The 21,140-nt window shown below is 55.5% G+C and overlaps 7 protein-coding genes across 7 annotated transcripts; 1 reads left to right on the top strand and 6 right to left on the bottom strand.

The window, feature by feature from the left end:
- The first annotated feature begins 297 nt into the window (after positions 1-297).
- On the top strand, positions 298-2,750 carry B0I36DRAFT_130677 (uncharacterized protein). Its single transcript, XM_046148202.1, has 5 exons — positions 298-407; positions 513-673; positions 783-915; positions 988-1,828; positions 1,904-2,750. Exons 2-5 carry the CDS (start codon positions 590-592, stop codon positions 2,643-2,645), a joined length of 1,800 nt encoding a protein of 599 aa, XP_046011590.1. The 5' UTR covers positions 298-407; positions 513-589; the 3' UTR covers positions 2,646-2,750.
- A 1,139-nt stretch (positions 2,751-3,889) lies between these two features.
- B0I36DRAFT_363865 (L-xylulose reductase) lies at positions 3,890-4,779 on the bottom strand (the record flags this gene model as incomplete). The annotated part of the gene is made up of 2 exons (XM_046158880.1): positions 3,890-3,930; positions 4,017-4,779. 2 exons carry the CDS (start codon positions 4,777-4,779, stop codon positions 3,890-3,892), a joined length of 804 nt encoding a protein of 267 aa, XP_046011589.1.
- Positions 4,780-6,893: 2,114 nt separating this feature from the next.
- Positions 6,894-8,783, bottom strand: B0I36DRAFT_245447 (ferric reductase NAD binding domain-containing protein; the record flags this gene model as incomplete). Its single annotated transcript, XM_046150156.1, has 3 exons — positions 6,894-6,927; positions 7,001-8,539; positions 8,629-8,783. The coding sequence occupies 3 exons, from the start codon at positions 8,781-8,783 to the stop codon at positions 6,894-6,896; spliced, it is 1,728 nt and encodes a 575-aa protein (XP_046011588.1).
- Positions 8,784-10,077: 1,294 nt separating this feature from the next.
- B0I36DRAFT_325441 (uncharacterized protein) lies at positions 10,078-10,582 on the bottom strand. Its single transcript, XM_046154233.1, has one exon. It carries the CDS (start codon positions 10,459-10,461, stop codon positions 10,228-10,230), a length of 234 nt encoding a protein of 77 aa, XP_046011587.1. The 5' UTR covers positions 10,462-10,582; the 3' UTR covers positions 10,078-10,227.
- A 1,082-nt stretch (positions 10,583-11,664) lies between these two features.
- On the bottom strand, positions 11,665-13,170 carry B0I36DRAFT_130367 (ubiquitin-conjugating enzyme E2-16 kDa). The gene is made up of 5 exons (XM_046148198.1): positions 12,826-13,170; positions 12,498-12,543; positions 12,341-12,370; positions 12,024-12,207; positions 11,665-11,963 (listed from the first exon to the last, which is right to left on the bottom strand). The coding sequence occupies exons 1-5, from the start codon at positions 12,867-12,869 to the stop codon at positions 11,824-11,826; spliced, it is 444 nt and encodes a 147-aa protein (XP_046011586.1). The 5' UTR covers positions 12,870-13,170; the 3' UTR covers positions 11,665-11,823.
- Positions 13,171-13,811: 641 nt separating this feature from the next.
- Positions 13,812-15,851, bottom strand: B0I36DRAFT_290838 (acyl-CoA dehydrogenase/oxidase). The gene is made up of 3 exons (XM_046151716.1): positions 15,494-15,851; positions 14,383-15,408; positions 13,812-14,312 (listed from the first exon to the last, which is right to left on the bottom strand). Exons 1-3 carry the CDS (start codon positions 15,699-15,701, stop codon positions 14,266-14,268), a joined length of 1,281 nt encoding a protein of 426 aa, XP_046011585.1. The 5' UTR covers positions 15,702-15,851; the 3' UTR covers positions 13,812-14,265.
- A 382-nt stretch (positions 15,852-16,233) lies between these two features.
- B0I36DRAFT_384835 (uncharacterized protein) lies at positions 16,234-20,192 on the bottom strand (the record flags this gene model as incomplete). The annotated part of the gene is made up of 2 exons (XM_046161030.1): positions 16,234-17,228; positions 18,609-20,192. The coding sequence occupies 2 exons, from the start codon at positions 20,190-20,192 to the stop codon at positions 16,350-16,352; spliced, it is 2,463 nt and encodes an 820-aa protein (XP_046011584.1). The 3' UTR covers positions 16,234-16,349.
- Between the last annotated feature and the right edge of the window lie 948 nt (positions 20,193-21,140).

Here is a 21,140-nt window from a genome sequence, read left to right as displayed (position 1 = left end):
GAATGCAAGGCAGTCGCCCGAACCCGTCCAGGTCGTGAAGGCCAGGAGCTCACCCCAGCCAGTCTTGCCCGGTTGGCGAAAGACATCAATATGTACAAGCGCGGCGACATTGGCCCAGGATGTCAGAGTGCCTTGACACTTTCTTTCATGGAAAACGGCAAGTCAGATACAATCATTTTGACCCATGCCACAATCATGGAGTGTTTCGAGCAAGCCTTCCGGAGACCTCTGGAAACAGCCAAGGCCCAGATGGATCTTCTCAAGGAGAAGGGAGGTAGTCTGGTGGTGGTCACGGGAGGTAGCACGCTACACGACGGTGTGAAATTTCGCATCGCCTGCCTCTGTCAGGCTGCAGGAATTCGCGAACAGCCAAAGTTCGTGGAGTCGATCGAGCGAGAAGAAGCTGGGTGAGTTTCGCCATCATAGGGTCGCCTGCGCCCGCTCAACATCACATCGCCTTATTGCAGGGTTTTTATGATTGGTCTGTCGGGGTCTCTTGCTGACGTTGTGAGTTTCGCGTACTCAAAGCTTGAAGGTGTTCACTGGAGCTGGCTACGCTGCAGGGAAGACCATTACAACGCGCGAGTACATGTCTCGTGGAGCTGCGTTCGCACTTCATAAAGTGGTTGACAACGCGGATGAGAGCAATCCCACGTACTTTTTATTCAGCAAGGTAAGCTTGACCGTCTCATGAGTTGTCGTGGGTTTTCCTGTTGCGGCATGGACAGAAGCGGCGCTGCCTGCACAGCATCGAAGCTGACGAGATGGACTCATTCTGCCAGGCACACCCAAAGAAAGCGGTCGAATTCCGGGCCGGAGGGACAGAGGAATGGAGGATAATTTGCGACCCTCTCTTTGCCCAGAGAGCTTCGACCATGGCAGACAAGCCGGGCGTGACTGTGCCACAACCACGAGGCAAGTCATCACCGGCAGGAATCCTGCCTCAATCCAGGGCAGTGCAATTGACCCAGACTAACCGATCTGCAGTGAAAGCGGCAGGAAAGAAAAACACGGCCATCAATGAGGATCAACCACGACCTGTAGACTTCGGAGATACGTATGTTGTTGCAGACTTCGGCGTGCCCACAAAGGGCCCCTGGACCATCGAGGTATCGTTGCATGATCCTGAAGAACGCCAACAGCATGAATCCTCCCAAGCCGCGACAGGTCATCAGTGCACTGCGTTGGCCACGGAACTTTGCCTGCAGATCAAAATCTCGCGCAAGGCATACGGGAAAGAGGTGAACGAGGAGTTATTCACAAGCGTATACGTCCATGATGGAAGCCAGTGCGCATTCTTCTCCATCGAAGACGACGACCAGAGGACCTTGCAGCGCATCTTCGAGCCGGTGCGCAAGCCAATGTCGGAGTCCCAGACGGAAACCCAGACGAAGACCCCAGCGCGCCGCGGAAAACGTCGTGCCAAGGGGTTCCGCGGCGTGCCAGCGCACAAGATTCGTTCCGGAACCCAGAGACTCGCGCGGAAACACACTGCCACCGACTCGGATGCATCCCCTTCGGTTGTGCTACTGGATTCGCCGGTTGAGCAGCCTGTGGAAACTGAGATTAGCGTGCAGCTGGCATCACTTCCTGACTCATCCTTGAATGAGGCTGTCACCCCAGTCGATCTCAACCTTCTCGAAATGCAGCCCAACACCGACACGCATGAACTTTTTGATCATTCCGAATTCAGTTTTGAGGTTGCCGATGATGTTGGGCAGACTCAAGTCCAAGGACTCGAGTATCTGGATTATGTTCAGTCACACCAGACTCAGCAAAGTCAACACTTTGCCAGTACTGCCCAGCTCGACAGTGAAAAGGAGGACAGGTACGGGACTCAAAGCATGAGTGACACGAACGTGCTCGACGCCTCAGACAGACTTGACAATTTTCAAAATACCAGCATCCTTATTCAAGAGCCTCGGATCATCAGAGATCCGAAGAGCCGCAAAAACGCCAACGCCAGACACGACAGTCATGGCTCCTTGATCAACAACGGTCAAAGCAACAACGCCACTCGAGTTGCCAGTAGGAGCGGAAGTGCCCATGGAGACAACGTCAATGTGAACAATCCAAACAAACTCAACGCCGGCAACATGGCCTCAAGGCCCCCGGGTGCCCAGGGGGACCCCAACACTGCGCGAGAGTTTGTCCATGTCGCACAGTCATACTACGCGGCGCAACGTGGCCCTCGAGTACCCGAGCCAGACATGGGCAGCGGGAAAACGCCGGACCAGGCCCCAAGGGCGCGGAGCTCACAGACCAGTGTTGCGGTGTCATCACCGGCACCACCCTCGTCCCTAACCCCCTCCTCTTTTCCCCCGGTTTCCTGCGTCACATCGAATTCCACTGTCACGGCTACCAGCTTCCCCGTCTCCTCTGTGCCACAGCCAAATACTTGCACCGCCCTGTCGGCGCCAGTGTTGACGACTACATCAGCACCACCCGCTCAGCTTCAAAGACTGCATACGGACATGACCGTCATATCACCCTCCTCTTCCTCCCACCAGCCCGTCCCTTCCGCCTTGCGAAGACCCAAGCCCACCCACGCCAGACGAGGAGGCGGAAACCACCCCCCGCGGTCCCCAATCCATAAGAGAAGGACCGCGCCAGCGAATCCCTTGAGGCCCGTTCAGCACAAATGAGTTTCGCTGCACTCTCTCATCCAGCGTCCGTCTTGTCGTCCCGGCTTCTTTTCCTCTTGATATCAGCAGCGCACAGCGTGTTCTCAGCCCCCCTTTTGACTGTTTCCCGACGTCTCTTTTCGTTTATCTTGCCAAATGTTTTGGCTAACGTCGTCACGTGCTCAACAAAACATTCATCCTCACAAAGTTTTCTGATTTATCTCAAAAAGTTTAAACCTCACTCCACCCTTCCTTTTTTTTCTTGTTTTTTTCCCTTCGCAATAGAGAAAAGTCATACCAGAGCAAGCATGTTTTCCGCTTCCCTTTTTCTTTTACACCCACCGTCAATGAAGACGAAAAATCAAGTTCCACCAGAAACGCTCCAAAAGTCATGTTTCAGTATTACTCCAATTTCCTGTGCCTCTTCCCTTATAAGTTTTGCCTCATAGATCGTGTCCTTTCTTTTTCTTTCTTCTTTCTGTCTTGCTGTCCTTGGGGGAGGCAAAATCCAGCTGGCGCAGCGCCCATCAGTGCGAATCAAACATAAAGGCAAGCATGCTGCGTATCCTGAGTTTCGAGATGCAGCCTACCTGCGCGTCACACAAAAGAAGTGTAATAATGAGAAAGCCGCCGGATTCTCAGCCGAGCATACAATAATACATATAAGCAAGAGAGGAATGCAACGGGGCCACTGTTTGAAGAGCTTTTGGTTACTTACATCGCTTCCCCGCTATCTCCTGCTTGAGCGTAAACAAAAACAGCCGGGATGAGAAGTTTCAATGACGACTTAGAAATGATGGCCAAGCCGGATCACGTCTTCACAACACATCTGGGAGGAGCCTATCAAAGCACTCTCCCACAACTGGCTCTTGGCTGTGTGGTTGTAAAGCCAGCTCAGAGACGTGCCTGTCCCTTCACACTTACCTTATCCCCTGACCCAAACCGACAGCACATGTCATCTTGGGACACCGACATGGCTGCCCACAGAGTTTCTCTGCAGCGTCAAATCGCTCACAGCCTAGAGACATATCAATCTTGCCACGAGACACCGTTTCGCTAGACAACACGACCCCTCACCACAAACACATGATTACGAGCATTTCATGTTTTTCATTGGGTCATTTCTCATAAAGTCCATGTCTCTATATATACCTCGGTACTCCAACTTTCCCAACCGCCAAACAATCTCCAGACATTGCAGGGTATTTCTTTTTCGTTCCTCCGGCCCCTGTCTCAATTAAAACTGGATAGGCAGCGTTATGCATTTACCGGCAGGTGTAGCCACCGTCGATGACCAGATCGCTACCTGTTAGTTGTAAAACTATGATTAGTAAACTGTTCAAGAAAAGAGTAGACAAAAAAGGGTCTCAATTGAGACCAGTCAACACGTACCGGTGGTGTAAGTCGAGGCGTCCGACAGGAAGTAGACGTAAGCACCCTTGAGCTCCTTGGCGAGACCGTCGCGGCCGAGCGGGATCATGGAGTGCCAGAGCTTCTGGGTCTCGGCGTCGATGAAGTCGGAGAGGCCGGTGTCGATGTAGCCGGGGGAGATGGAGTTGACGCGGGCAAAGTCGCGCCACTCGTTGGCGAGCGACTTGGCCATGTGGATGCAGCCGGCCTTGGCGACGTTGTACGAGGTCTGCTCCTGGGGGAAGTTGGCAATGTGGCCGGACATGGACGAGGTGATGACGAAGCTGCCGTGGCCCTGCTTCTTGAAGACGGCGCCGACGGCCTTGGCGCAGTACGCGGTGCCGTTGAGGTCGATCTGGATGACGTGGTTCCAGTCCTCGGCGGAGCCGTCGACGACGCCCGAGTTTGCGGTGGCGCCCGCGTTGGCGACGAAGCCGTCAATCTTGCCGCCAAAGTCGGCGAGGACGTCCTGGACGAGCTTCTCGACGCTCTCGTAGTTGCTGACGTCGCACTTGTAGGCCTTGGCCTTGACGCCGTAAGTCTTGGTGAGCTCCTCGACGTTCTTGTCGGCACCCTCCTTGCGGGACGAGTAGGTGATGGCCACGTCGGCACCCATCTCGGCAGCGCCGCGGGCAGCCTCGATACCCATGCCCTTGGGGCCGGAGGCGCCGGTGACGACAATGACCTTGCCCTTAAGGCTGAAGAGGTCAGTCAGGCGGTCGGCAGCGGGGGCGGAGATAGGCATGTTGGATGGTAGAGGTGTTGTTGTGGTTGCTTGAGCAGGGCTGTTGGTATTGATTCGAGGTGGAAGGAGCAGAGAAGACGACGGGTCAATGGCAGCAGAGGATATGGGAGGAAAGAGCAGCAAGATGAGGAGAAGCACGGGAGGAGAGCAGCAAGGCACGAGCTCTTATACCTGGCCATCCGGGTCTGCCGCATCTCCACGACCTGGTGGTCCCTGGCCTGCACCACCGTTGCACTGCAGCACACCAGTAGAAAGTGAGATAGAGACAGACACATAGCCAAGGGACTCCAATGTGTCCCGGCTGAGGAGGGGCATTCGGCAGCACGCGGGCGTGCACGCGTTGCGGCACCTGAGCCCGACCCGAGGGGCCATGAAGCGCGGGCGTGATGTCATGCAAAGCGGGTTGCCCGTGCAGGAATACGCGGTGCCATGACTACGAACCCGCAGCAGGTGTGGAGTCGCCTAGTGCCATCCCTCTGAGCTCTGTGTGTGTGTGTGTGTGTGTGTGTGTGTGCCTGGTGTGGAACGAGGTGAGAGATAAGTGTCGTCGAGCCCGCGAATTGTTGCCAAGGGATATCGACCGAGCAGGTGCAGCCTAGCTTAAGGGAACGGCAGTTGCCGGACTCTTGATCCGGCGTGTCGAAAAGACTGACGTCCCCATGAGTGAGTGAGTTCCCCTTGTTTCTCTCGAGCGTGCTGTATGTGTGTATTCCCTCAGGCGGCCATGCGTGGAACTCGCTGGGGTTGCTCCATGATGCGTTGCTCCAGGCAGGACGAGGACCCGGATGGAGCTGATGACCTCAGCGCAGAACCCGCAACCCCGCCACGGTGGGGGAGCTCGGCGGGGAGGGGCTGCCAGTTCTCGGGGCTACTTCCTGTCTGTCTGCCAACACAAGTGGGGAATGGCCCTGTCTCCATCATCATCATCCTCCTCCATCAGCAACTCGGTCAGGCCGACTCTCAACCCCGGGCATGGTAGGGAGCTCTTGGGCAGTCTGAAGATGCCTAGCCAGAGAATGCACGAATTTATAATGCTGACAGAAATTGAGTAATTGCACGGCAGGTAATCGTTTTAAGATGCTGACCACAGGGCCACCAGCTAGCCACAGAGGCACTTGCTGCACTTGGTCAGCCGCGCCAGGCCCATTGGTCAGATGATTATTCATCGTCAGGAACGCTCCAAGATGGACACTCAAGACGCTTGGCCAGCGCGCCAATGGGCCCACTCTCCTGGCGCTGGCGATCCCTCGACTTCCAAAAGAGCGCTTGTCCATCGAGATCTCCAAACATCCATCATGAAGACTCTGGCAATCGGACAACAAAAAGAAAATAAGAAAAAGAATGGGGTTGTCAAGTCATAAGAATGTTCCTAGCGTGGAACGGGATGTACACCCGGGTTGCTGCCGATATTGGAACGAAATGTTCGCGTACATAAGGCAATTTAGAGTATTTCCTCCATCTGCGTGCTTTGGACATCATGATCGTGATATTGCGGTTCGGAGGATAGGGGGTCACGCGTCGTCGAGTCTTTGAACCGAGATACCCAATCATTTTCGCAATATCAATTCCTGCGTGCTACCTGAAGCTCGCCGAACTCGGGGCCTCCCCCTTCTTCACCTCGCGCATCATGGCGTGACAGGCAGGCAAATCATTTTCATAAACGGGGGCATCAGTGTATCGCTTGCAACCGGTGTATATATTCCTCGTCTTGCTCAGCGATTCTTATCTACACGTCGACCACCACGACCCAGGCGTCTGTCTAGCCACAACAACAACGTCAGCAACAACAACTTGCCAGAACGAACAAGGAGATGCGCATCGCCTGCTCCACTACCACCACCACCACTCCGTTCCTTTTCCTTCTATATGACTCTGAACAAAACAAGCAAAGGACAGATCCGCGACGGCACCGGGGAATAAAGTTGATGAAATCCTGAAAGAGAGAAAGAGGACCAACACACACACACACACGCGCACACACACGCATACGCGCGCGCTATACACAGCCAGTCAAAAGAAAAGCTGCAGCGGGAATGCCTTGGGTGAAATCGTGACTGGAAGAAAAGGCTTTGATACATGATATAATTTGGAGAGTTTGCGGTATGCGTGTCTCTTCAGAAGTTCTCTTTACCCCAGACGAAGGAGAAGCTGTAGAGGGTAACAATGTCAGTTCATCAACTGCCAGATTGGTCGAAGCACACGAAAGGTGACGAGAACTTACCCAGGCTCCGAGTACTTGTTGCAAAACACGTGCAGCGAGCTGCCGAGACCCTTGGGCCCGCAGAAGAAGACACCCGCCTCGGCGGGCGTGTGCAGCTTGCGGATGCCGCGGAAGATCATGTCCCAGTTGGGCCGTCCAAAGTTTGTCGGCGAGCGCAGGCCCGTGATGGCGTCCTTGTCGGCGTTGACATCGTTGATCATGATGTTGGTGGCGTCGTCGGCCTTGATCTTGGCCGTCAGGTACGTGTGGATCTCGATGCGGCCGTCGACGTCCTGCGCCTCGATGGCCATGAGCAAGGATCGGAACCACTCGAACGAGCCAAAGTCTCTGCAGATCCAGAAGAAGTACACCTTGGACAGGCGCGTCTTCTTCTGCGGGTAGTTCATCCGGTACCAGATAGACTTGAGAATACTGGCAAACGGCGTGACACCAATACCGGCACCGACGAGGACGCTGATCTCGTACTTGAACACGTCTTCGGACGCAGAGCCGAAAGGTCCATCAATGTACACGCGAGGGAGCACGCGGCTCAGCGCCGGGTCCGAGTCGCCGTTGATGTTGTCCCGCTTGTCGCTGACGCCGACGACCTTGGACGTCTCGCCCTTGCCCGCGGGCTTGCGGTCAAACTCGCAGCCCAGAGTCTTGGCCACTGCCTTGGTGAAGTCACCAGCCATACGCATGTGGATGCTGATGTAGTCCTCCTCGGGCGCGCTTGTCAGAGTGAAAGGGTGGTACTGCCACAGTGAGACCTCGGGGCAGCAGAAGAAGATGTATTGGCCAGCCCGCGTCTTGGTGTGCTCCTTCTTGATCTGGATTTCGCAGACATTGCTGGGGTGCTGGATGACCTTGGAGATGTACGTCTTGTGCCTGCCGCGGACCTCACGAGCAATACGCTCCGCCAAGTAGATGAAGCCTCCGTACGTCCAGAACTGCCAGAAGACGCCGATCGCGCTCGCGCCGGTGCTCGTGCAGAACGGTGCAGTGTCGGGCTGGATCATGCAGAACGCGCCGTGGATCGACCAGAAGACAAAGAAGACGATGAACATGTGGTGCGTGTACCAGAAGCGCTCGAAGTTGGCGCGGCGGGGCTTCTCGTACGAAGTCAGGACCATGCCGGTGAGCGCAATCAGCATGAAGTAGCCGCTCCAGCCGGGACCGGTGGCGAAGTTGGCAACCATCCAGCCCCAGAATCCGAGGTTGTTCTGGGCCGCAACGTGACCAAAGTTGACCCAATGGGCAATCGTGTGGACCCACGAGAAGAAGAAGATGGACCAAGCGGTTGTCATGTGGAACGTGATGTTCTTGTCGAACTGGATGATGCCGTTGAGCGGGGTCTGGCGAGCCATCGAGATGAAGGTACGGCACACGGGCAAGAGAATCAGCGCAACGTCGAGATGAAGCACCAGAGCCGCTGATCTGGCAATCATGAACGTAACACCGAAGATCGCTCGTGAGCCGCTCAGACTGTCCTTGACGGCGTAGTGGACGAAACCAAAGGCGAAGATGAGAGCGTGGACGGCCATGAAAACGAACACGAAACTAGACAGCAGAAACGAACCAAGTCAGCCCAGAGACGTTCGCAGCTGTGATGATGCGCAAGCGGCGAACACCGCCGCGCCCTCACTTACAATCGCCGGTAACCTTCGTTGATCATCCATCGATCAAACCTCTCCCGCTGGGTGAGCTCCTTCTGCTTCTCCTGTGTCATCTCTCCCGCCAGCAACATGCGGGTAAGTGGCGTCCATCTTGCTCGCTCCGTCACTCTCTCTCCGTATGAGTCCATGATGAGAGCCTGAAGTCGAAATATGCCGACTGGCTACTAGTCGAAATTTCTCCTCCTGGTTGCCGATGCGATTCCCTCCAATCCACAGCTGAGAAAGTGTCGAGGTCAGGTGGCCGTGTCTGATAATAATTAAGTCGTATTAGGGTGTGCCAATTTCAGATCCTGCTGAAAGTTGTAAAAAGTCCAGTCCGTCGTCAGTCAAGCTGTCGAGGCTCTCGAGGCTCCGTTGTCTCTCGGAGTGGGTTGTCGTCGAGTTCGAGATCGTGGGACGTCGGATGGTGGTATAAGAACGTAATTCGGTCAAAACGAGTGTGAACCCTGTGCTCGCCAGCGAGGTAAGTGACTGTTCCTCCTTGTAGATGTCCTCCGGCAAGTCGATCTAGCTCTTGCTTCAAGGTGATGGGTCGAGAGAGTGGACAAGGTAGTCGGTTGTCGGGACCGGAAAGCTTTTTGGGCAAAGTACGTACGGGACAAAAGAACACGCTAGCACCAGGCTGCTGCTGTCGCTAACGCCGAGGAACCTTGTGTGCGATCACGAACCAGAGCAATACTTCAAAAGAGAGTCGCAAAGGGGTGGCCAGACATGGGAGTTGCAGGAGTAGAAAAGATGCGGGCAGCCAACCCTAGCACAATGGCCTTGCACACAACGGCCAGGCATGCCAGGGGGGTTCAAGAGCCAGAGAACACAGAATCGTACGAGTACCAGGGCATCAGAGACGAGACCCCAGACACCTTGCTGTGGGCTAGATCTTCCTAGCAGAACACAGAAGGCAGCACATGGGGCCCAGGGGTGGCCGTCGGCGAGGACCCCCATGTCGCGATCAGGGGTTGCTGGAAGCGCCCGCCACCCCGACGGAGCCTCACCCGTGGTTGGTTAGCAGCACCAGCACCTCGTGCGATGCGCCCTACGATCTGAGACAATTCAACGACAACCCAATGACACGAAGATGACGAGCAGGCACAGCGGCCGGATTGGAGAGGGCGACCATGCCAGGCGTGTTGAAACGTGCAGACGGGAGCTAGTTCGAGATCTGCATTGACGAATCGTGTCCAGCCAGCATGGAGTCAAACCAAGCGGCAGATCCCAACGGCGTGCAAGCCGTCCCGTCTTTCAAAGAGAGACCTGCCTTGGCCAAAGATGCCAAGCCGCTGTTGTTGCATTTCGTTGGCAATCCCGCAAGGCGAACCCTACAACGCACTTTGAGAATGACTTGAGATGACGAACTGCACTTGACGAGAATACACGGCCCATCTTGAGCGGCAACGCCCTCCAGAGTGCAGCTTTCGACAAGTAGCCCTCACAGCCAAAGAGGCGTGCCAGCGCTATCTCTTGTGGATCCTCGCGTTTCGCGCACTTCCCGTTCTGCGAAACAAGACGGGCATTGTCGTTACGTGGACGTTGTTTGACGATGCGCGCCAGGCGTGTGTGGTCCAGCGGTTGCGATTAGCCAGCGACGTCTGCGAGCCCAGAGGCTAGCACACAAGGTGTGGCAGCTTGCTCTTCATGGTCAGCAGGACGGTGATGGTAGGTGCTGGCCATTGTAAGAGGGTCGTTTGAAGATGGTGGGTAATGGCGCCACGACGACAGCCCGTTCCCGCTCAAATATGCCGGGCAGGCGGTGCCACAGAGCCAGAGTCGGAACCTGAGGGCGAAGGACAGATAGGCCTCGGGGTGCATACATAGTGGTCTGGCTGACCTGAGGGCTGGAGACCGTAATCGCAGGAACTGGGCATGTTTCAGCAAGGGTGTTCCGCGACACTCTGCCTGCCAGGGGCTGCTGGTCTTTGCTCAGGAGGCGCGAACCCTTGAGCGGGGGCACTGTCCTGCACGGCAGGTGCCGCCACCCCACCTACAACTATCACCACCGCCACCTTTTGCGGATGTGCCGACGGACGGCATTACTTTACTCTTAATCGATTTAAGAATGTCACGCTCCATTATCGAGCAGCAGGGCGTGCACAGCCAAGGAGCAATACTTCCGCAACTGTGGCGTTCATGGCACATGGATTTACACAATCTGTCAGACTGCGACTCTGTTCGACACCTGCATGGAAGCAGCTATATACACTGAACCCCTGACGACCTCGAACAAACTCTAGAGGCCAAACACTCCGAGTGCAGACGTTTACAGTGTAACTCTGCCTGACCTGACTTGACCCGCACCCTCGTCCATCGCGGCCGTTGAGTGCGGGTTCATACGCCAGGATCCAAAACATGTAGCTCGAAACACCTTGGTGATGACGCACGACGATGATACGATCATCTCCCACTCGCTCTATCGCTCAACGTGCTCACCTTGATCCTATCATGGCACGATCATCGTCCCTCGTCCCTCGTCAGTCATTCTCGTATGAGCGAAGCACCACAGTGACAGACGTGCTGCTAAACTCTGATGCCCCTTGCCGCTGTGTTACCAAGCACTGTCCTTTCCGGGATGCCATCTCTCAAAGTTATCGTGGTCTCATACGTCACTGTTGGAACCGTTGTAGTGTAGCAGAACTTCAGCAGCGCGCTACAACAGCAGCGCGCTACAACAGAGGCACACTGATACCACTCCATCGACAACCATCACATGCAGCAGGCCATGACTCGAGACACAAAGAGGCGGGCACAAAGGCTATGTATTCTCTACGCCCGAATTTGCCAGACAGGCGGCACAACTCTCGCTGCTACCTTCCCAGACCAAGTACAATGCAAAAGCGCACCCTTCCTCCATCTTAGAAAGTGACCGTCCGGGAGCCCTTCCAACCCTCGAGGCCAAGTATGTGAAATTTGTCGTTGCCCATGAAAAGACCCCAAAGAGTCGTATGATGATGAATGAAGTCACACCGCGCGTGAGGAACCCAAGTGAACAGAATGAGAATATGTGGAACTCCGGAAAAGAAGGCGGATGGACGGAAGCGTTCACTTTCCATTGCAAGGGTCGCCCATGCACGTGTATTGATGGCATGAGACGGGCGGATTCGGTCGATCTGGTGAGGTCGTCGAAGCCGGCCGCCCAGAGATTAGGAAGACCACGTATTGAGTCGATTGTCTAGCTTAAATGGCGTACTTGCGAGTCCACTCCACCGCAGTCGCGTTGTACTTGGCACGGTCCTGCTTGTAGACATGTGCGATCTCGGGAACGAGCGGGTCATCGGGGTTGGGGTCCGTCAGCATGGAGCAGATGGAAAGCAGGACTGTGTACATGAGGGTTAACGAGTGCTCCAGCGTTTGCCTAGGGAACAGGCGAAACTGACCTTTAGAGATGGTGAGAGCGGGACTCCACTGGTCCCTCAGGATGTCCAAGCAGATGCTACCGTTGGAGTTGATATTGGGATGGTAGATTCTGGTGGTGAAGTTGACCTTCGGGGGCTTGAAAGGGTAGTCTGTAGGGAAGTGGATGGCCAGGAAGAAAACACCGCCTTGGTATGGAGAGTCGGCCTGTCCATCATGTTAGTCGGTGTGCAAAGGTGAGATGTGCATGGCAGGCAGCGCAAGGCCACTTCTCGATGAAATGGATGCAGAACTGGCGTAGCCATGTACGTCACGTGGAGAATGTTGCGGGAAAGCTTACAGGACCCATGATGGTCGCTTGCCAGTGGAACTACGACACAAGAGAAGTTAGCGAGGTGCCTTTCTTGCTTGCAGACATGTCTGCCTTTGCGCTCGTGATGCGCGTGCCGAGGAGGCCGCTTGTCATCACGAGAGCCAAGGGCTTCGGATAGACTTACCAGGTCCTCGCCGACAGGGCCAGCAGAGCACGAAGATGGAGGATCACTACGATGACAAGAGTAAGTAAGGGGCACTCCACCAAGTTCGCGGCACAACACGATTCTCCCTGCTCGTTTGCTACTTGCATATCCATGCCGTCCGTTGTTGGACTGTCAAGCCATCGCACCTCCGACCCCGCTTCCGCCGTATGACCCACACCTGAGCCTGCTGATATGAGCGGGAAGCGGTGTCGACGATGACGCGAATCGATGATGCAGCGATCGCAAACGAGCGTTTCGAGACGTGTGTGCCAAAGTAGGAGGAAGGATGGCGATGTGTGTGACGTACCGGCCGAGGTCCGCGAGCTCCTTGTTGATGCGCTTCAAGGCCATTGTGGATGGGTGTGGTGATGTGTTCGGTTGTGATTCGGACTTGCAGGTGAGGCTGCAAGGCGACGACTGCTGGCAGGAGCAGGCTATTTAATGATGGTCAGTATGGAATGCGGTCGAAGGGGATGGAGAGGGGTCGGGAAACAAAGAGGCAAATAGGTGTGTTTGCAAACGTGAGTGGTAAGGCTGTACGAGGCAGGACAAATGCTGGAGGCGGCGGAAGCGGCAGCAGAGAGGGGTAAGCGGCCTCAGATGGCCAGCAGGACGACCGAGACACGGGGTGAGGGTGAGGGCAAGGCAGGCGAGACGTACCGATGCAAGAGGGAGGCCGGAGAGGCTGAAGAGCGGGAAGGACAATATGCTCGAGGTTGCAAATCCACGAGCAGGGTATCTAGAAGTGATGATGCGTAGCGTGCTGCGTCGTGGTGTGGACAGGAAACGGATAGGAGGGAAAGGTCGGGTTGGGACTGGGCTGGCGGGGAAGAGAGAGGGAGACGACAGAATTTGGGCGGGTGAGCCTGAGGCCCGCCCTGGGCAGCCCCGGCCCGGCCCTCTGGTTGGCTGTGGCTGCCTCAGGTGTGGGCTTGCCGCTTCACTGCAGCAGCCCAGCGCACCAACGAGTCAATCTGACGGCGAGGGGCGGGTCGGGTCTGGCTGGCTCGTCCTCTGTGCGAGTGCTCGTCTGCAAGGGCCTGAGCAAACGCCAGGTTTTGCAGCCCGTGACTGCGCGTGAGGCTTTGCTGAACGTGCACGTGAGGTCTTTTGGCCACTCCGACCAGATGGTGTCGTGGGTGTCCATCGCGGCGCAGTCATGCATGAGCACGACCAGCAAGGTGCTAGGAACAAAGACGCGCCGGCTGAGGTAAGGCACCATCGAGCATGACTAAGGCTGACCTCAACCTTGGATTTGCCTCCCTCGATATGCTTTCAGAGGCCCAGTCCGGCCTTTGCAAATTCTAGACTTTGCCATGCTGCTCCCTGGTTCCTGAATAAACCCGTTCATCTCAGGCACGGCGCCAGACCCGGTCGGATGACGGCACTCGGAGTGTCGTGTGGGCGGACCAAAGATGATGACGGGGGCCCACTCTGCACGAGGCTCTTTTTCACATGTGGATGTCCAGTGACGATGGGCTCAGGATGTCCACTCCCATGCCTCATAGACCGGGACCATAAGACATCACCATAGCATGGATACTGCCGTGTGCCTGACTATCTTATCGGCACCGGTGCATCGCCTTAGTCATTATTGCATCATGGCATGTCAAGCATTGGGTGAGCATTCACTACTAGCCATTGTCAACTGCAAGTACACTTTTTGTTCTATTCTTCCATCAGTCTCGTTGTTACAAACTCGGTCTGGCTGGCTACTCTCGATAGTGCTGTTCCGGCCATATGTGCACTACGCAAAGGCTTGGATGCCCGTGATCGCTCTGCCGAGGATGAGACCTATTGTCATGTTAGTAACACTATCCAAAAGCGCTGATCTTCCCATCCGCACAGGAACTGCTAGACTTACTGTGAATATCACTCTGGCCCTCGTACGTCTGAGTGACAAAGAGGTTTGCTACGTGCCGGCCAATACCATACTCATCGCTGGCAGCATTGCCACCAAAGATCTCCTGCAGTGTTCTCGCGTGCACCAGCGCACGATCACAGTTCTGCCTCTTCACAATCGACATCATCTCGGGTGCGAGCTTGCCCTCGTCCTTGAGCCGGCCGACACGGATGGCCGCCAGCGTGCCGTAGGTAGCGTCTGTGACAGCATCGGCGAGCTTCTTCTGCACAAGCTGATACTTGGCCAGAGGGTTGCCTTTGAACTGCTTGCGCTCAAGAGCATAAGTCCGAGCCCGGCTGATACAGTCCTCCAGAGCGCCCATGACCCCGAGCGAAATGCCATACCGGGCGCTGTTCAGGCATGTGAACGGTCCCTTGAGACCCTCGACGTCCGGGAACATGTTTTCCATAGGTACGGGAGCGCCGTCCATGTGGATCATGCCTGTTATGCTCGCACGCAGGCCGTTCTTGTTCTTGAGCGCGGGTGTCTCGAGGGTACCCGGCGGGCAGTCCTTGCGTTCTAGCAGGAAACCCCGAATCTTGCCCGTCTCTTCCAGCTTGGCCCAGATCATAAGGACGTCGGCGATAGGCGAGTGTGTGATCCAGGTCTTGCTTCCGGTGAGCGCGTAGTATCCCTTCTTTGTCGGATGCGGCCGCGCAACCGTCTCCATAGACGCCGGATCAGAGCCATGGTTGGGCTCAGTCAGTCCGAAGGCGCCGAGGAGCTTGCCCTGTGCCATTTCCGGCAGGTACTTTTCCTTGTGCTCCTTTGTGCCCCAGGCGTCGATGCCGCCCATTACCAGGGACGACTGAACGGACATGCCTGACCGGTAGCCGCTGTCTACACGCTCGACGGCTCGCGTAATTAGTCCGGCAGCGACCGTAGAAGCTCCTGCGCAGCCGTATCCTGTGATGTTCGCACCGAGGAGACCGATTTCGCCCATTTCGCGGAGGATCGCTGGATCAAAGTGCTCGTCCCGATATGCCTCTGCATTTATGTGTCTTAATGTTAGCGAAGCAGAAATCCACTGGATTGGTGGCCAGCAACCGCGGAGCTAGGGCAAGAGACGTACGGAGGACTCGTGGTAGCAGCTGCTCTTGGCAGTAGCGCTCCGCTGTGTCCATGATTGCAAGCTCCTCCTCGGTGAGCAGGTCCTTTGTCCTTAGAGGGTCCTCCCAGTCGAATGGCGTGGCGGCAGCAGCGTAGCTCCGGGTGGCGGGCTTGTTGCGGAGGCTTCGTGCCAGAGGTCTTGCAGACCTTACGAGCGATGTGCGGAACATCCTGGCTGTTGTTGTGCGCGAGACGGGAAGTCAATCGTTCTGCAATGCCGCTGGGGTGCTACAAAAGTCACAGACTTGAGAGCTATGTGACTGACAACTGCCAAGAATGAAGATTATCTGGGAGAAGGAGAAGACTGGTGGAACGAGGCATCGTCGAGATTGATCAGGCCTAGTCTGCTCGACTGGTCCTCGGCACCTCCTCATGGCCGGGGAACGAAATGTGGGGGATGTGGGGTGGCGGAAGCAGTCCGCAACCACCTCGCCGCTTGTACCTGCCCCCTCTATGGTAGTTCCCCCGAGATCGGAGGCTTCACGCTTCAGATCCAGCGGCGAATGATTCCTGCCACGACCGGCTCCCGGTCATACTTCGTTGATGCCACGGCCGCATGGAAGGCGGCAGGGAGCTTCATGGTGATGACTTTCTGCAAAAGTGAATTGTACTTGATCACGCCAAATTCACAAATGACGATCTTGTTAGACATGGGCCTTTTCTCGTGCTATGTGGTACGTACGACAATTGATTCTTGCCAAAATCACCTCTTCAAACATTACAACAAATTGCCGAGTACCCTTCGTGCATGCAACCACGCTCCCAAGGTTTCACTGCATCCTCCGGCCCGACCGGGCACCAGCTTAAACATTCGGCCCCTACATGCTCGCCAAAACCCGTGCGGAAGTCTTATTCCTCAACGCTGGCAGAGACTGCTGCTTCCGCGGGGCTGTCTCCTCACCCCCTGGCGGATTTCCTACTACATCACCATCATCATCCTCTCTCACCACCAGCAGGGGAAGAGTCGCGATCAGAGGCTGCCGGACTGGTGACACATCTTCGTTGTGGTCATCATTCTGCACCTTCCGCTGCTGCTGCTGCTTCTTCTTCATCTCATCCTCCTCGAGCTTCTGCAACTTTTTCGCCTCCTTTCTCTCCGCCTTGGCGGCGAGCTTCTTCTCTCTACGTTCGCGGTACATGCGCGCGGCTTCCTCCTTGGCCGCCTTCGCCCGGGCGTCCTGCTCGACCAGTGTGCCCTGGTACTTGTCGAACACGGGGATATCCTTCCACAGACGCGGTCTCGCGCCTGGACTGACGGCGTGGTAAGGGTAATTGGCATTGCTGACAACGTGCGTCGGGCTGCCCAGGGGGTAATATTCATTCGTCAAGCTGTCCCCCGAATCAGTCGTTATCACACTGTCGCCCATGGAGTGATGGCTTGAGGATGTGGTCGTGGCGGTCAAGTAGGATCCTTCATCTTCATAGAGCTGCTTCCTCGGTGATACCATGCTGTTTGACGACCCGCCAACATACGGGCTCGATGGTGCTTGTGCTTGATGGCTAGGTGAGGCCGAATTCGTGCTGATACTACTCGTCTTGGCCTTGCCATCTGGTGTTCTGATAGCACCAGCGAGACGCAGAGGACTGAGAGGATGTGTCTGCTTCACAGACGCGCCGTGATGCGGTCCTCGCAAGAGCTCAACGCTCTTTGCTGAGGTAATGATCTTGCTCTGATTGTGGCTCGTGGCCACGCCGTTCTGCGGCAGGCAAAGTGTATCTGGTACAAGCCCAAAGTCTCGTTTGGCCGCAGCCTCAGCCCCAGCTCTTGGAATATATACTTCGGAGTGGCCAAAAGGAGGAGAAGTGGCCGCTTCGTACCCAAGCTCGCAAGGACGTCGATCGACAGACATACATCTGACACTGGGATCCATTTCGGATAACGTGTTTGTTCTGTGCAATATACTGGTACAGCCCTGATCCAGTTTGGGAGACATGTCACCGTCGGCGACACAGTCATCAAATATCATGCCGTTAATCATGTCGCTCACAAGTTGATTCGCCTGCTCGATAGGGCTTGTTGGTTGAGGAGTTGCATTCGGCTTCTGTCCACCAGCACGTAGCAAGACGCTAGATCCCGGCTCTGAGAACACTCGCAGTGGACCAGGGAGACTCTTGCGGTCTCTCAATATCAATGTCTCTGCCGAAAGCTGATCTGACACGGAGTCGCCACTGAATCCCGCTGTGAACGGATCCGGCTCTCTCTGTGGTGATGCTGAAGGCATCCGGGGGGAGAAAAGAGGCGGGACACAAGCTGACTGTCTCTGTTCCAAGACTTTCGGGCGAGAATGATTGGCCGGGCGCAGTCGAGGTGGAGGGATGGGCGGTAGAGCCCTGTTTTCAAAGAGGCCTGCATTGCTGGGACGTTCATTGAGAGGCCGTTGAGCCAGGAATTCACTTTTCCCATTCTTGGTGACAGCAAGACTTGCATGTTGCTGAAGCTGGCTCGATTTCGCGGCTGAACGATGCGGTCGACGATCATGCTTTGACTCGCTAGTGTCCGTGTGAAAAGTCTCACTAAACAACAAGCCATCACCAGGCTTGATCACTGCAGCAGTTTCTGTTGCGTTCAAGCAATCCTCGTGATGGAATCGGCCTAACACCGGACTCGGATCGACCCCAGAGTCTTGAGCCGATTGCACTGGTTGTACCATATCGTCTGCTCGAGTGACCGCTTTTTCGGAAGCTTGTTCGTCAATGGATCCTTGAGTTTGCTGCTGAGATCGTGATGCTATGGTTGGCGGCTTCTGCTCTGCCACTCGGGTTCGTGAAATCGGCAGTGCTTTATGAAGCGTCGTAGGCCTAGGTCGGTCATCTGTGGAGATCCGTAGGCTCGAAAGGAGAGCGGTCGTCGATGCCAGCTCGGATGACGCGATCCGTCTCGCTGACCTCCGTCTTGCGGCTATGCTTCGCTTCTCCGATGGTATCGTGCTAAGCTGTCCGTGAACGGGAGCATTTGTGTTGTCGGTGATAAACATATGGTTATCGGTCCTCTCATCGGTTTGAGGCGCGTGATCTGTGCGAGCCGTGTCTCTGTCTGCTTGGGGAACTGTGGCTGCAACGAGTATCTCATTGCCTACTGTACTCTTCTGTTCGTGTGCTGACAGATCTGTAGTCTCGCGAACCAAAACCTGACCATTTTCATCGTTCAAGGTGTCATTACGGCTGCGAATGCCAGCCACCGTGTTCCCATTGTCGTTGCGCAAAGACTGAGTCTCGTTCATCTGCCACTCGTGCCCACCATACCGTCGCGCAATCGAGTGCATGCGTGCAAGACCCAAGGCCTCTTCGCCTTGTTCTGATGGGTTCCCGAAGTGCAGCTCTGGGAGCACGGGCGGATGAGCGGGAGACTTGACAAGGATGGATTCGACGTCTGAGGATTGATTGTCACTGCCGTCGCCGCTGCTTTCGCTGCCTCGACGGCTTCTACTTCGAGTCTTCTTGATGAAGCGCAACATGGTCACCGTGCTGTCTGGCGTGTCGCTCCTGTTGTGTTGCTCGGCAGAGTTTTCTCCAGGTTGCACAAAGTCGGCGGCCTCTGTTGTATCAGCTCCTGCATTCGTGCTGGGCGCCTCAGCAGCCTCTGGATCTGCAGGCAAGCGCAGTGTCGGAAGACGGGGGAAGCGGAAACCGTCCACAGGCAAATCCGGTGTCTTTGGAACGGCAAAGAAAGCCTTGTGGCCCTCGGTGTGGTATTGCTGAATCAGTGGCCTCAGTAGTCGACCTTTTCTTCCTTCCCTGCGAGCGCGAGCGGCTTCAACGAAGTACGCACGAGCATAATCGAGTGGCGCAAGTCTCTTTGGTCCATTCCCTGCAGTGACTGTAGATCTCGAGTCCGCGATCTCATCATCAAAGGTAGCATTTGAGGTGCGATAATACGCTATCTCGGTTCTGTCGTCGAAGTCGCCGCGCGCGAGTCTAGTGCGAAACACGGCACGTGCGGCACGGACCTTGTTCAAAATCGTAGACCGAACCTCGTCATCTACACGGTCATTCGAGCTCGACGACTTGTGCCCCTTGCCTAGCATTGGTAATGGGGACGTTGGTTGGAAAGGCGTTTGCGGTATTGACGTGCTGCCGAAAGACGCCGTCCGGGACGTGGTCCTCTTGAACAATACACCCAAGACGTCTTGACTCGTTGAACGTAATGTGCCTGGGCGGGTGCAGTCTTCGAAATAAGCAATGTCGTGCTTCTCGTTCGTTTCCACTTCGCCATTCGAGGTCTGACTCTTGGATGAGGCTGTGGTGACAACTGGTAGAAGGAGAGCAAGCCTCTGGGCATCTGCCTCAGAAAGGTGCGCAAGTGCCGGGTGCTGGGCGAAAGTCACCCTTGGCTCACCGTCGCAACACTGAGTCTCTTCAATGTCTCGAGGACGCTCTGGCAGGGGAGCAGACTGGTGTTTCGTCATGCGAGCTACTTCTTCCGGCAGGAGGAGCCCCAGCTTCAAAGCTTTTCGCGTGGGAGCATCGAGGTCGAGCGAAGCGGCTTGCCGAGTGTGCTGGGCAGACCCTGCCCTCTGACGTCGGCCATCCTTGCTCTTGTCTCCAGATGCCAGGTTGTCGAGGTGCGCACGAAAACGCGTCTCGGCAGGAAAGAGCTGCTGGAGCGGCGACCGGCCGGCCACCACAGGAGCTCCTGGTTGCCCTCCGTGCGGGAGAGGCATCGCGGAAGCGTTCGTACTACAAGAAGCAGCATGGACTGCCGGCATGCTGCTCTGTCTCTTTGTGTAAATTTTATATCATGAGTCGAAAATCGTGACAGGTGGTTGTGGCAGTCCGGCTTCGCCAGTGGCAAAGGCAAGTATCAAGGAAGTTTCGTGCCAAAGAACTGACCAGTTTGTGTTATTGGTGGCCATAGGATTGATCTCCAGCTAATGGCTGATCAGTTGCGTTCTGGCCGCCGCAGCGTAGGCCGCGCAGACACCAAACGTGTTTGATTGTCCGCAGAAACAAAAGGCGAGTCGGAACAACCTTCCACTATTCGATGGCAACATACTTGGCCGTTGTGTCGATTGCATGAGTTCAATGCATCTAGACCTTGTGTCTCACTAAAGGGAAACACCATTAATGAACGTGAATTTTTATCAAACTTTGAGGGATTTTGGAGCTGCAATTCTCCTCTACGTTTGAGATGCGCGCTTTCTACATAAAAGCTACGTTTACCTATTATCGAAGACAGCTTCATCATTCAGCCTCTAGGCATCATGTTGGCTTTCTCTTCAAGCTCCACTTTGTAGTGATTAGAATATTGGTGACCAATACTCTTCTATACTAAAACCACATCGAAAGTAGTGCTTGGGATAGTGGATGCGCGCATTGTGACTATTGCAGCGGGTTCTGCCAGATGGATGTCTCGGGGCCATTGTCCAGGGCAGAAGTTGAACAAGTTGACCTGCAGTCCGATCTTGAGACACAGAAGCTGTTTGCTAACAAGACCAAACCGCCCTGCCCGAGCTAACCCAAACTTGGTCTAAGTGGAGACAGGCGCTTCGACGGGCCCGCCCTTATGACGTGATGCGGACACAAGGGAATCATGTTGCTCCGGGATGGCTACGCAGAATAACAGCAGGAAAGTAGGCCTTTTCGGAAGCCATGCGTCTAAGCCAGCAGAT

The sequence above is a fragment of the Microdochium trichocladiopsis genome (genome assembly GCF_020744255.1).
Source record: "Microdochium trichocladiopsis strain MPI-CAGE-CH-0230 chromosome Unknown B0I36scaffold_6, whole genome shotgun sequence".
Lineage (NCBI taxonomy): Eukaryota > Fungi > Ascomycota > Sordariomycetes > Xylariales > Microdochiaceae > Microdochium > Microdochium trichocladiopsis.
Note: the sequence above shows the minus strand (reverse complement) of the source record. Positions and strands in the feature narration are given on the sequence as shown.

What these genes read in the sequence shown, in the direction of transcription:
- B0I36DRAFT_290838 (XM_046151716.1), bottom strand. Translation starts at nt 15,701, where the DNA reads ATGTTCCGCACATCGCTCGTAAGGTCTGCAAGACCTCTGGCACGAAGC. An exon ending in GCTGCTACCACGAGTCCTCC is followed by an intron (nt 15,409 to 15,493) that starts GTACGTCTCTTG and finishes ACATAAATGCAG; the next exon opens with AGGCATATCGGGACGAGCAC. An exon ending in GGGCCAGAGTGATATTCACA is followed by an intron (nt 14,313 to 14,382) that starts GTAAGTCTAGCA and finishes ACATGACAATAG; the next exon opens with GTCTCATCCTCGGCAGAGCG.
- B0I36DRAFT_130677 (XM_046148202.1), top strand. Translation starts at nt 590, where the DNA reads ATGTCTCGTGGAGCTGCGTTCGCACTTCATAAAGTGGTTGACAACGCG. An exon ending in CGTACTTTTTATTCAGCAAG is followed by an intron (nt 674 to 782) that starts GTAAGCTTGACC and finishes TCATTCTGCCAG; the next exon opens with GCACACCCAAAGAAAGCGGT. An exon ending in GACTGTGCCACAACCACGAG is followed by an intron (nt 916 to 987) that starts GCAAGTCATCAC and finishes ACCGATCTGCAG; the next exon opens with TGAAAGCGGCAGGAAAGAAA.
- B0I36DRAFT_325441 (XM_046154233.1), bottom strand. Translation starts at nt 10,461, where the DNA reads ATGCACCCCGAGGCCTATCTGTCCTTCGCCCTCAGGTTCCGACTCTGG.
- B0I36DRAFT_130367 (XM_046148198.1), bottom strand. Translation starts at nt 12,869, where the DNA reads ATGGCCTTGAAGCGCATCAACAAGGAGCTCGCGGACCTCGGCCG. An exon ending in GAGCTCGCGGACCTCGGCCG is followed by an intron (nt 12,544 to 12,825) that starts GTACGTCACACA and finishes TTGTCATCGTAG; the next exon opens with TGATCCTCCATCTTCGTGCT. An exon ending in AAGCGACCATCATGGGTCCT is followed by an intron (nt 12,208 to 12,340) that starts GTAAGCTTTCCC and finishes CATGATGGACAG; the next exon opens with GCCGACTCTCCATACCAAGG.